The following is a 14,006-nucleotide window of genomic DNA, read 5'->3' as shown; positions in this document are numbered from 1 at the left end:
GAATACTGAGTTGCATCCCAAGAACACCATACCTACTGTGAAGCATGGGGGTGGAAACATCATGCTATGGGGCTGTTTTTCTGCCAAGGGGACAGGACGACTGATCCGTGTTAAGGACAGAATGAATGGGGCCATGTATCGTGAGATTTTGAGCCAAAACCTCCTTCCATCAGTGAGAACTTTGAAGATGAAACGAGGCTGGGTCTTCCAACATGACAATGATCCAAAACACACCGCCCGGGCAACAAAGGAGTGGCTCCGTAAGAAGCATTTGAAAGTCCTGGAGTGGCCTAGCCAGTCTCCAGACCTCAACCCCATAGAAAATCTGTGGCGGGAGTTGAAAGTCCGTGTTGCTCGGCGACAGCCCCAAAACATCACTGCTCTCGAGAAGATCTGCATGGAGGAATGGGCCAAAATACCAGCTACTGTGTGTGCAAACCTGGTAAAGACCTATAGTAAACGTTTGACCTCTGTTATTGCCAACAAAGGTTATGTTACAAAGTATTGAGTTGTATTTTTGTTATTGACCAAATACTTATTTTCCACCCTGATTTACGAATAAATTCTTTACAAATCCTACCATGTGGATTCATGGATTTTTTTTTCACATTCTGTCTCTCACAGTTGAAGTGTACCTCTGGTGCAAATTACTGACCTCTGTCATCATTTTAGGTGGGGGAACTTGCACAATCGGTGGCTGACTAAATACTTTTTTGCCCCACTGTAGATGTGTCAGGGTTAAAATGTCTCCATCACTACCACCCTGCCTCTGTGTCTGTGTGCGTGCGTCTGCTTGTGGTGTATTTCTTTCAATTTTACTGTTACACACATAATCTTCTCTCTCTATCTCTGTCCTTTCATCCACTCATCTCTCCACTTGTGAGCACTCATATAACAAACTTAAAATGCACTATTACACATGAAGCTTTGATCTAGGCTCGTGTGCATCTCTTTGCATGCCACTATACTTGTAAAGAAACAGATGGATGAGAATGGCAAGTTTAGAGATGATTTTGTTTTCTTCTTATCTGATCATTTATTAGATATCTTCATTAAAAAAATACCTCGAAATGGTATGGTATATGGGTGAAATTCTCTTTCACCCATATAATATGACTTCTGTTCTGCCTGGTTTAAATGTGAGACTTTGTTGATGAAATACACTATTCCTGTCTATAATACACACATTTTATGCTGATTTTACTATGACTGGATGTTTAAAACTGCATGTCTTTGACTCTGACAAGCAGATTTTTTCACCATTCAATTCATAAATATTTAAGACTGATTTCAGATTGTCTTTCATCTGTATCTTTTCTTCAGTTTTTTCCTTTTCCCTCTTTTTTTGACCCATTTCAAAGTGTATTTATCATTTTTAACATTACGTTGTACAAGGAAATGTTTTGTTTTTAGGATACTGTTGTAATCATCGTCTCCTTCCTGGACTCTTCCAGCAGTAGCGGAGTCAGTCTCCCTCGGCCTTACTACATGGCTGATGAGGATGACGAGCGTCCTTTTATCTGCTCCCTTCCTGTTGACAATGGCATCATGTCTTGCTCCGATGTGCCGGCCCGCCGAGAAGGAGGCAAGACATGCTGCCTGGACAAAGATGACATCCTGTATCGCCAGTCTATCGGTCTGAGCCCCGAGCCCCTGGCCAACGGCAGCGTCAGTGTAGCAGGGCTCTGTGTGAACTGGAACCAGTACTACACCAGGTGTCATACTGGGTACAGCAACCCCCACAAAGGAGCCATCAACTTTGACAACATTGCCTTTGCCTGGATTGTCATCTTTCAGGTGGGTTTTTTTGTTTTTAACCTGAGGCTGTACAAGTAAATCGAGTAATTAAAACACTGTTTAACTGTGTGATGATTCATCCTCTGTCATTTTTATAATTCATGATATCTGATGCTGTTAAATAATACAAGGGAGACATATCCAGGTGGCAGTGTGTTGGAGTGATTAGCAATGTTGCCTCACCAAAATCAAGGTACTGGGTTTAAATTAGGCTGGGTGGGGGTTTATATATGGACTTCGCATGTCAGTGAAGGTTCTCCAGCTTCTCCGACAGGTTCAAAAATGTGTGGGTTTAGGTATTAAGGTAACTGATGATTGGCCTCCTGCCATCCTGCCTCCAACCGTGTCACAGCTGGGATGGACCCCTGCAACCATGATTTGGCTAAGCAGAGGAGGATGCAATGATCACAATGCATATAAATATAAATGGATATGAATGAAAATAATGGAAATATTTATATACTGTTCAAAAACAACAGCAGCAAAAATAACCAAGAAAACATTCAGAGTATTACATCAACACACTGAAACGTACTGATGGCTGTGAAACAGCTGATACCAGTTACCTCCCTGCCATTGCTTTCTTGGTTACATCTATATCTGAGCAGGAGTAATGAATTAAATTTAATCTACCTTACTTTTTAGAAATAAAAACTTGGGAAAAAAGTCTGTATGCTTTTTCTTTTTCTTTCCCAGCTAAGTACAAAGACTGGAAACAGAGAAGCTTGCATATCTCTGTCCAAACATAACAACACCTAATCAGCACTTGAATCAACATGTTTAAACTATATTAAAATAGATTAATATCAAGTTGTAAAAACACATTGTCTCCATTTTACAGAGAGTTATGGGTTGGGTTGTAGTGGTAGTGGACACTTCACTCTGCCTATCAAGGAGGCTCCTGACTACTTCCAGCAAGGATCCGTCCACAGAATAACCCTGTTATACAAATCATCATGTTTGCATTTAGAGCATACTGTCTATACGTTTGTGAGCATTTGTGATGGATCATGGCACCCCAACCGGTCGCAGCAGGTGGCCGCCTGGTCCTGCTGGAGGTTTCTTCCTGTTAAAAGGGAGTTTTTCCTTTCACTGTTGCCAAAGTGCTTGCTGAAAGGGGGTCATGTGATTATTGGGGTTTTCTCTGTTTTCTTTGTATTATTGTAAGGTCTTTTTATACAATATAAAGCACCTTGAGGCAACTGTTGTTGTAATTTGGTGCTATATAAATAAAGCTGAACTGATACCTTCAGATAGAGACAAGCCAGATGCTTCTTCTGGTTTCCAGTTTCCATTCAGTAATAAAAAACTAAATAACAGATACTGTCAAATGTCTTTCTGTTTGTAGGTGATCACTCTGGAGGGCTGGGTGGAGATCATGTACTACGTGATGGATGCTCATTCATTCTATAACTTCATCTACTTCATCCTGCTTATAATTGTAAGTAAGACATGGCTTTGCTCGTATTTACAACAACAGAGTAAATGTGGACACGTTAGAGTCAGTGCTCAGGTGCTTCAGCATTTGCTTTAAGGAAACTTGCTTAAAATGTACTTATTGAGGTTAATTGCTGATGTATTTGATTTTTGTGAGCATGATATATGACTGTGTTGTACCTTCCTTCTTTTTATACGACACACACACACACACACACACACACGCACACACACAGAGCTGTCAGTGACACAGTTGAAAGCTGAGCTGAAGAATCCATAATTTTTTCTGATAAAGTACTTTTTAATCTCAATCCTTTTGTTTCCCTCATTGTATGTGTGCCGCAATATATTCATGCTTTTTGTGTGTGAGCATTGGTGCATGTTGGTGCAATATATTTCTTTTTAGCCTGTCTCGCATGTGTGTGTGTGTGTGTGTGTGTGTGTGTGTGTGTGTGTGTGTGTGTATTTGAAAGTGTGGCAGCACGACTGCCAGTCCCGACTACTTCCCCAACCCAGGGGCTGTCTTGTCTTTTTATTATACTTTTAATTGCCTGCCTTCAGATTCAGACAGGAGCTTTTCCTCTTTTCCAGTTTCCTCTTCGAGCCAGTGCGCCTTTCATTCTTTACCTCTTAATTTATTTTAAGATTACTTTCTACATCCTTCTATCGCCTTAAATCTGCCAATCTCTTCAAGCTGCACCCTGTGTTTCTTACCTTGTCCTGTCATAGATCAGTCCGTGACTCAGTTTATTCTACCACTACCCCTCTCTACTTCATCCATCTTTCCTCACTCATTCCCTCTTTTCTTTAACCTGCTTGCAACTACCCTTTCTTTTTCTGTTTTTTAAATCTCTACCACCTCCCGGCTTCCTTCTAATACTCACCTGCTGCTTTCATTTGCTCTCCTCTTTCTCACTGATGTGTATACTGGGCAATATTCATGTATCGGTCACTCTGCTCGTTCTCATTTATGTAGAAACACACAGCCGAAAATTGCCTAACTACATCCAATTTGTGATGTAATGGTTGCCTTTTCAAAAAAATAATATATATATATATATATATATAACTGATGAAGAGTGGAAGGAGGATGAAAGGAAGGAAGGAAATAACCAAAGGCTGGAGTGAGGGTTAGTAGATGATGAAATGTGAGAGAAGGGGCGGTGGGTGGATGAGGGCTGGGAGTTGTTAGACAGATGGAGTTGAGGTGTGGAAAGTGAGGAGAAGGACTGCGAGCAAGCTTAAGAGAGCAAGTGATGAAGGGGGGAGGAAGTGAAGGAAGGATGGGAAGAGGGTGGATGGATCGGTGACAGGGAGAGCAGGACTAGATGGACTAGAATGTCAGCATGAAATCAGAGAGAGGATTGGAGGACGGGCGAGAGGAAGCAACCACATGTTGGTGTCTCTCTTTGATCTTAGGTGAAATCCAGATAATTAGAGTGAGTCCCTCAGGGCTCACGTATTGAGGGAGATCACAGTACAAGGTTTAACAGTGTGTCATATGACATGTCTGTCTGTCCCTCACCAGTGGAAATTAACATGACAAACTGCACAGCCCAGCTCAGAAATAGGAAGTTTAGTAAAAACACTACATAGAATATATAGAAAAAAATACTGCAGGGAACTCTTAAGCAACATAAGCAAATGTCATTCATACATGATCTAAATGAGGATGCAAATCTCCATTAATTAAAGTTTCTCAAGATGAACGTGTTGTAATTCATTATGTTGTTGACTAAGCATCTCTGCTTGATTTTGCTCCCTGGAGTTGTTGCATATGTCTTCTCTAGGGATGGGTATCGTTTAGGTTTTATCCGATACCAGTACTTTTGAAACGGTGCTTAAACGATGCTCGAACTGGTGCTTAAAGAATGAAGAACACAAAATTGGTCCAAAAACCTCTCATGTTCAGCTGTTTTTTTGTAAAAAGATAACAATGTTAGCTTTTTGGCATCACTCTTGGCTGGAAGCAGCGCTTAAACAATGGAAAAAAAACACAAACTTTGTCCAAAAACCTCTCATGTTTAGCTGTTTTCCACTTTTCCTTTGGTCATTTTAGCCTTTTTGGCCAGGGTGAAGGGAGTATCTGCCATCAAACAAGAAGACAGCCGCATGTAACTACAACGGTGTTTGCTAGTTCACCTTACATGCATTAATTTAATAACGTGGTTAGCCTACTCAACGTAAATTACACACGGACAACATTAACCTCCTAGGACCTGGCGTCCACATATGTGGACATCACATTTTGGGTTATTTAGACCAAAATACTCAATTTTGCTCTACAAGGGCCTGATATCCACTTACGAGGACATTATACTGCTCAGAATTTTAAACAAATATCCTCATATGTGGCTCTTATTTTTCATAAAAACAAAAATAAGGTAAAAAAATAAGCTGTGGTAATTCTTTGTTTTTACATTCATCGGGCCCCAATATGCCCAAATATCAAAGAGAAATTAAAAATGCATGCCGTGGAAGATTTTGGGTCTTAGGAGGTTAAGGTACTCACCCAGAGAAGAATGGCTGCTGCTGCCATCATCATCCGTCATCATTTCTGCAACACTGGCAGGGCTAGGGGCCAGGACTCTCCTCTTCGGGTTTTTGGTGGATGTTGCTAACTCCGGGTCCGATAACAGGCAACCCACCCGCAGTAGATGTGCACGGTGTGAGGTCTCGCAGCAAGCTATCAAATACGGCGCATTTCTCGGCTTTTAACAAAATGCTATGCGTCGCCAGGTGTTTCATCAGATTCGAGGTGTTACCTCCTTTGCACAGTATCACCTTAAAGCACTTGTTGCAGGCTGCTGAGTTTGCATCTTTTGCTGTGAAGTACAGCCAGACTTTGACCGCTTCACCATGGGCATTTTTAATCTGTAGCTCTGCTCTAAAAGAACGTACGTACCTGGGCCCGCCTACTACGCTTGCAGAGGTAAAATGATTGGCTAGAATCCAAAGTGTATGACATCTCAGGAAAAAAAAAAGCACCAAAATAAAGCACCGAAATGTGCGCTGCTTTTCGGTCTAGTTACTACCGTTTATGTCAGAACCGGTGCCATTACCGGTACCCATCCCTAGTCTTCCCCCCATAGAGAAAAGATTTAACTGCCAGCCTCTTGTTGGCTTTGTTTCGGCATGTTTCAAGGCTTGTTTCACAAACAGGCTTAGTGGAGGAAAGTGATTTACTATTTACATGTTAAAAGTTCTGCTCACATCACAGGCGTGTCCTCATCTCCCTGGGAAACAGATGAGGAGACTTTTCATCATTCTTTCTTTAATGCTGCATGACACCATGTGCTGAGAGATGGAATACAGCAAGCAACAGCAATCAAGACCGAGAAAGACAGAGGTGCCAGCAAACGAGAGAGATATAAGTTCAGGTTGCGTTTAGATGCTTTGATGATTTCACTCACATAACATGCATGCAGATTAAGTGTGCAAAATTGAATTGAACTGAGAGCGCAAGAGAGTGAGTACAAGAGAGTGCTAGAAGGAAGCTAGATGAAAACAGCCGTGAGAGAGAGATACAGAGACCGAGTGACAGATGGAGAGACAGATGAAAAAAGTGAGATAAAGATGGAGAGAGTTAGAGAGATGCTTTGCAGTGATTACCATCATGTAGAGCAGTTTAGACAAGAGGACTCAGTGGAATTAAAGGCTTTGCATGGAAGATAGTTTGGCCCTGTGGAATTAAGCTTTGACATCTACAAATGCCATCCTCAACCTGTTTTGTTGCAAAACTGTAAAGCGTAGTAATCCTCCTGATTTGACACTTTTTAATCTCACCTTCTGTGTTCGCTTATACCTGGTATTAACATCGAGCTCGTTTGCATATATGGACATGTGCCACAACACAACAAGAGAGGATGTCCTGTCCTGTTACTGTATATTTTTAAGGAAAGTCCACAGAGTCATCAGCAAAATGTAGTTAAAATATTGTGTTTTTAGGAGGAATCCACCGAAATCTGGGCTAAAAACATAGTTTGTAATGCCCACATATGCACATTGTGAGTTTAAAACAAATCATTTAATACACCTCATCTGTGTACCCCTTCTTCTAACAGATACTTTCAGTGTCTGCAATAATCTGCTTCAGTCCATGCGTGTCCTGGCGATCCCTTTCGCATAAAAGAAAGCAAGAGACTGGTTGTTATATGTCATAACGTATGCTCAAAAACAATAACTCCAGAGTTCAGCACTACATTTCTGAATCACAATTGGACCTGAAGGCCTTGCAGAAGTTGCTTTATTACACATCACAGCTTTTTTATCGTCGTGTTTGTTTTTCTGAAATCATTTGTGTGTGTTTATTGCCTGGGCACTGGAACTATCATTATGAGGTTCACAGAGATGTTGATGCAGAAAACCCCTCAAAGGGCCTCAAAAAACCTTGATACAAACAAATAATAAAAAGATTAATTTGTTTCAATATGAGCAGTTTAATAATCTGTCAAATATGACGCAATGTTCTGCCATGGGCATGTATGGCAGCCATACATGCCCATGGCAAAACATTAATAAACACAAGTGACCAGTTAGCAGATTCTACAATTCTGCAGTGTGCAGGGTGCACTCTGTGCTCAGATTCATCCAAATGCTGCAAGCCTGATCTGATGAAGCTTTACAGTAAAAATGCATAATGAGCCAAAGAAAACAGCCTCAGCTAATGTGGACTTCACCAGCCCATCCCTGGCGCAGGGTGCCGCCGGTGTGTCGAGTCGCCTGTGGGGCTCTTCAACCGGTGGGGGAGATTGTTACACCTTGCAGGAGCTTTCTTCCCCTCAGGAACTCTCTGCAGGAGGGGGAGATACAGGAGAGGTGGAGGAAGATCTCAGCCTGGGCGTCTATTGTCTCATGTAGTCTGGAAGACGAGTGGATGGTGGGGTGGGTGCAGTTTTCTCTGTGGTGGGGTTGGGTGGACTGTCCCGGGCTCTGTGGGGCCGGGGGGCGCTGCTGCGCTGGGCCCCGGTCTGGATGGGCCTGGGCCCCCCTTTCCCTGGCGGGTCGCGGAGTGTGGGAGTGCCTACTGGGGTCAGCGGGGGAGCTGGCCCCAGGGAGGGGTCACCTGCCCCTCCCTTCCTTCCCTCCCCATCTCCAGCTGCCTCCCTCCTCCTGCTCCACCACAACCACCCACACATGCAGGGCCTTGGAGTAGGGGTATGTCACCAGGATGCAGAGGAGGCTACCCCCCCCTCTGTCCCCTTCTGGCTGCCTCTGCCTCAATTTTATCCCACAACTTAGACATTCACATTACTCACACTCTCATTACACATACATATAGGATCTTGGGGGTGGGCACGATACACGGAGTCCAAGTTACCATCAGGGTGTACGCCTCACCCCTGGCGTCGTTGCCCACCTCTCAATTTTAAATACATGTAGACATTGAGGGCTAGCAGGAGGGACTATGCGCTTACCTGCTGCTCTCTGGCAGGTAGCTCCATGCCCTTCTGGGTTTTAATTGCACCTTAGAACACACATGCATCAACACTACAATGAGCGGGTGGAGGGAGGCTTGGAGTCTTCTCTCACCCCCATTCTCTGCGGCCTACTGGAGCGGGGGGGCTAGGAGGAGTGGGCCGTCCGACTGCGGTCTGGGGCCTCCCTGCTGCTGCGGAGTCGGGGCGGTCTGCCTCTCCCCACCGCAGGGAAAAGGGTAACACCACCTGGGTCTGGGTGCAGTTCCCCCCTCCAGGGGCAAGGGTACCTAGACCCGGTTAGTAGAGTACGCTTGGGGAGTGTGATCGTCCCTTTATGTCTGTCTCCACGTCGGTTGAGTGTGAAGTACATATGAGAGCATGAGGGTGGGAATGGATGTTTGTGTCTGTGTGTGCCTGTATGTCTGTGTCTATATGTCAGGTTGGGTATCAGACGCCACCTCTCTGGGGACATCTCGGGCCCTCCAAGGTTTGGAGGCCTATCTCCACCCACCACCACTTCCCCTGCCAGTGGCGGACTCCCTCAGGTATCGGTGCGTTGGTGGTTCTTTGTATCTGGGGGTGGGCGTCCGGGTACACACCGGCTCACTCCTTGGCGGCCGCTTATTGGGGCTCGCTCGGGCCACTTTGGAGGTGGGGTGCCCCCGGCCTCTCGGCCTGGGGCTCGGTCACTCAGGCACAGCTGGCTGCCGGCGGAGCTCACGGGCACGTCACTGCAACTCCCCCTGGCTTCTGCTCCGCGGCTGCTGAATGAGCCCTCATCTGGGACTCTCCTTAGCTCTTACTGGGACAGTGACGCAGCTGCCCCTCTGTGGGTCTTCCTTGGTCTCTTGTGTTCTGGGGGCCTCTGGATGTCTGGAGTTTTGATCTCCTCCATACCTGCTTGATACCATAGAGGACAGGGCTGTGGCTCCCCACACTCTCTAGCAGATCATTACATGGAGAAACCTTTGGAATGCAAGCATGCTGATCCACACAGGTATGCACACAGGTGTACACATGGGTATTCACAGATGCGGACTACAGCTTTCTTGGCTGCTGCCTCAAAGCACACTGTGCGCTGTCTATCTTGCGTGCTGCACAATATCGTTTACTATTTAGTAACTATTGATATCTATGACTAGCTAGTTTATTGTGATGGTGCTTTTTTTTTTTTATTATTATTATGTTGCTCTTTGTTGTTTGCTGTCTCCCCTGTTTTTTTTTGTTTTTCTTTCTCTCCATACAGGTGACCCAGGAGTTTTTTTTTTTTTTTTTTTTTTTCTCTCTTCCCCCCCTTCTCACCGTCTCTTCTCCCCTTTGGTTTTCTTTCTTCCTCTCCCCCTCTTTCTTTCATTCTTTCGCCCTGTCCTATTAAAAAAATAAAAAAAAAAATAAAAAAAAAGGATGACAAAGGATGAACTGAAGCTCCGCCATCACGTGATGTCACATGCTGCTGTTTCTGATGTCACTTCCAAAAAAAAAAAACATAGATTTTTGCAGCTTTCTTGTTTAGAAGGCAACGTAATTATTTCATTCACTATTCTTCAAACACTAGTTGCCTCTCACACCTCTGCTGCAAACTAAAAGTGCATACACCGAGACACACAGACTAATCTAATTGTATTTCAGCCATTCCAGCAGAGTGTGAGCATAAATATTTGATGGGATCAGCGAGGGTGCTGAGCGGGTGCTGGGACCCACTGCCTCCCTTTTAGTACGTGAGTCCAGTGAACTGGCATGAACCAGTCTGACCACAAATCTCTGCTTTGAATCAATGAAAAGGCAGTCTCTACACTAAAACGGACACACACGTACATTCTGCTTTCTCCGTAGTCTTTGTCGCAGTGGTTTAGTGAGGTTATGGGGCTTACAATCACTATTGATCACAGCCTGCAGAGCACTAGGCTTAATTTCCTCCTGTTTTCTTTCCACATCAGCTTAGCGTTTCTTGGTGACCTTGACCTATTTTGTCATCTCTTTTTTTCCCTTTTTTTCTTTAAATCTGTTTTACCAGTTGTGTCTCATGGAAAATGAGCCTAAAACATCTAAATAAAAGTGTCAATAGTGGCTGAATGATATCAGTGGTTAAGCAGGAAAACACAACCTAAGGTTTTAGTTAAAGGAGTGATGGTAAAAAAAAAACTTTTCTTCCCTCTTCTGACCTTTCTGCTCTCAGTTTTTCATGTATCACACCAGATATGTGTTTCATTATGAATCGTGCATTACAATGTTCAACGCCAGATTTCAGTTGGGGGTAGACACCTTTTCCTAACAGTCCCAATACGCCTACAAGCTTTTTATATATTGTGCTGTAGCTGTATGGAGGTAAGTTTGGTAGTTAGCAGACTGCTGAAAGCACAGACATCTTAAGAGATTCCAAGTCAAGGTTAAACTAAGCTGAATATTCTGTTACCAGTTTTCTCCATAAACACCAGACTCTACCTATTGTAAGTTCAGAAGATGTAAGTTTAGCTACAATACACCTCATCAAAGGAGCTTGCAAAGAAAAGCGTCTGGACTTCTTTAAGTTGCTTGAAGACGTTTCACTGAAGAAGCTTCTCGGATGAGAGGTGAAACGTCTTCAAGCAACTTAAAGAAGTCCAGACGCTTTTCTTTGCAAGCTCCTTTGACTACGATGACCTGGATGACTGAGAACCTTCACAGACAATACACCTCATCAGACTTCACGAACTTCTCCACTTACTTTTTTATGAATGCAGGCTTTTAGCAAATGCACCACAAAAACTGATGATCAAGACAGGACAGGGTATGTGACGGTGTCTAAATAAGTTCCTCTGCTTTGCATCTCTGTGATAATGTGTCTGCCTTTAGAAGATGTTGTCTTAGTATCAAGATTTTTCATTCCTATGTTCTGTCCTTGCATACTGTTCGGGTCATATCTGACATATTTTGACATTCAACAGCAGTAAAAAAGTCTCTGACTGTTAAATATATATTCTTTGATGAGTTTGACGCATAAAAGTAAAAGAGATGCACTGGGGGAAAATGACACTGTAAGTTAATGCTAATGAAAAACGCACATGTTCAATTGGGTTTGAACGTGTTAGTGAAGAAGATGACCTAATCTGAAGAGGGAGATGATTCCAGAGTAAACTGTGTGGTCACAATTGCTCCATAATATGGATGAATAAATATGTAAAATTATTATTATTATTACAGAAAACCCAAATTACAGAAAAAGTCTCTAAGAGCCTTTGCCGGGCAGATTCTGGCCCCCGGCTGCATGTTTGACACCCCTGTGCTTGAGGGTAACTCTTCACAGGCTGGAGAGCTACACCTGGAATGACAAGCAGCTGTTTAAAAATATACTGAGAGCTAACTGAGATTAAAAGAGATCATAACAGGGGTTGGGTGGGGCTGGTTGTCCTACCAGTGCTCTATAAGTGCAGAAACTAGTTTTCAACAAGCAGCTGTTTATTGCCACGTGTTGTAAATGTGTTTTGTATTAGTGTAAAATGATGTTGAACTGATACTGATACATGGTAGTTTTGCGGATTTTTTTGTGATAGAGCAGTGATGGTGATGATGGTGTTTAATAGTTGTAATAATTACATGTTTATATGAATAAGGTATCAGCATTACCAGAATGTTGTTGTCATTTTCACTTTCAAAAATATATATTTTCATGCCTTAGGGTAAAAAAGGATAAGATACTGTGTAATTGTAGTTTTTGTTCTCAACAAATCAGTGTTGTAAAACCTAAAGAAAGAAAGATAGATAGATAGATAGATAAGGCTTGTCTCGTGTGATCATAGGTTTTTCTAAAAGAAAGTTGCTAATTATTACAGCTACAACAGCATCAAGCCACCTAATATGTTAGCTCTCCTCTCTTAGTCATTGCTTGGTTTGCTGGTTGTAATACTAAAAAAAAGAAGTATTTTCAGGATGGCACTGGAGCAGATTTGTTTGTGAACATATTGTATAATGTGTTATGTCTGGAGTTGTCCAGCCAAGTGGACTAACAAGCTAGAGGTAAGAGCTACAGTGCTCTGGCATAAGGCCATCATGCTGAGAGTTTTGTATTCAGCGTTATTAGCTGGCAGAAACTGTCGACTAACAGACCAAATTAGGGGTTTCCAGTTTCATGCTGGAGCTTCCAACTGTTGCAGATCATTATATTTAAGAATGATTTATTACCTTTTTATTGGATGGGAGTGTTTTAGGATTAATAATAGGCCTTTAAAAGGGTTCTTTTATTACAGATAAACAGACAAAAGCCCTGTGAAAATAATTACATCTCATTAGTTTGGATTCTCACAAGTAAACACTTTTTCAGCACTGGGCAGCTTGGGGAGGAACGTGACAGTCAAGCAACACGCAGCTTTAAATTTTGTTTATGTAATGTGCGCATGCCTGTCATCCTCCCAGGTCGGTTCCTTCTTCATGATCAACCTGTGCCTCGTGGTCATTGCCACCCAGTTCTCAGAGACCAAGCAGCGGGAGCATCAGCTGATGCAGGAGCAGCGAGCTCGGTGTTCATCCTCCTCCACCCTGGCCAGTGAACCTGGGGACTGCTACGAAGAGCTCTTCCAGCTGGTCTGCCATTTCCTCCGAAAGGCGAGGAGGCAAACTGTTGCCCTTTTTAACACCCTCCGGGGGAAACCTCGTGGCTTTCATGGTGTTGGAAGAGGAAGAGGAGGCGGGGAAGGAAGGGAGAGGAAGGCCAATGGACGTGAAGGACGTGACAGAAGAGCGGGGTTAAGACATGGTACGTAACTGTAAGAAAGTAGTATTTATCTATTTGATTTATAGGATCACCCTTTAATCTCTCCATCTTGCATTTTGTAAGGCCCGCCATGTCCCCATCACAACAAACTAGGCCATGCCTCATCCGCTGAGCCTGTGGCCCTCACTGCTGCCTCCGCCACAGACGGCTGCCCTCAGTGCGCGGCAGCGCTGGCGCTCTCTGACGGGGTGGGACCAGTTCGAAATGCAGCGAGTGACGAAACAGAAGAGGGAACTGTGGAGGAATCAGACAGGGATGGTGTACAGTCCAGTACTAAAGGGAAGGACAAACAAGGCCATGAAGGTGCAGAGTCTTGTTGTAGTCCGAAGAAGGGATGCAAGGAGCTGTGGTACGAGATCAGGATGAAACTGTGGGGCATCGTGGAGAGCAAGTATTTTAACCGAGGCATCATGATCGCCATTTTGATCAACACCATCAGCATGGGCATTGAGCACCACGAGCAGGTACAGCTGGCTTTTTACATTTGTTCATGTTCCCCTCATTTATTTCATTATTTAGGAAATCTTTCATTGTTTAATTAAATATTTAAATATCTTAATTATCTCTCTCAGTCTTTCATATATTTGAGGGTTATGCACTAGAGT

General features: G+C 43.5%; 1 protein-coding gene across 3 annotated transcripts in view; it reads left to right on the top strand.

Moving 5' to 3' along the window:
• Nucleotides 1-14,006, top strand: part of LOC147327215 (voltage-dependent T-type calcium channel subunit alpha-1I-like) — a 179,534-nt gene that overhangs the window by 73,095 nt on the left and 92,433 nt on the right. For 2 of the 3 annotated variants that reach the window (XM_086294862.1, XM_086294863.1), the window contains exons 5-8: nucleotides 1,455-1,797; nucleotides 3,146-3,238; nucleotides 13,044-13,383; nucleotides 13,465-13,865. In XM_086294862.1, coding sequence (XP_086150988.1) covers nucleotides 1,455-1,797; nucleotides 3,146-3,238; nucleotides 13,044-13,383; nucleotides 13,465-13,865 — 1,177 coding nt within the window. The remainder of the gene's footprint in view (nucleotides 1-1,454; nucleotides 1,798-3,145; nucleotides 3,239-13,043; nucleotides 13,384-13,464; nucleotides 13,866-14,006) is intronic. The other variant, XM_086294861.1, reaches the window with a different exon arrangement.

Source organism: Aulonocara sp. 'chitande type north' Nkhata Bay, linkage group LG6 (genome assembly GCF_057382095.1).
Source record: "Aulonocara sp. 'chitande type north' Nkhata Bay isolate Kocher_YH1m ecotype deep benthic linkage group LG6, A_spYH_male_GT1.1, whole genome shotgun sequence".
NCBI classification, from domain to species: Eukaryota; Metazoa; Chordata; class Actinopteri; order Cichliformes; family Cichlidae; genus Aulonocara; species Aulonocara sp. 'chitande type north' Nkhata Bay.
The sequence above is the reverse complement of the archived record's forward strand: the minus strand, read 5'-3'. Positions and strand labels throughout refer to the sequence as shown.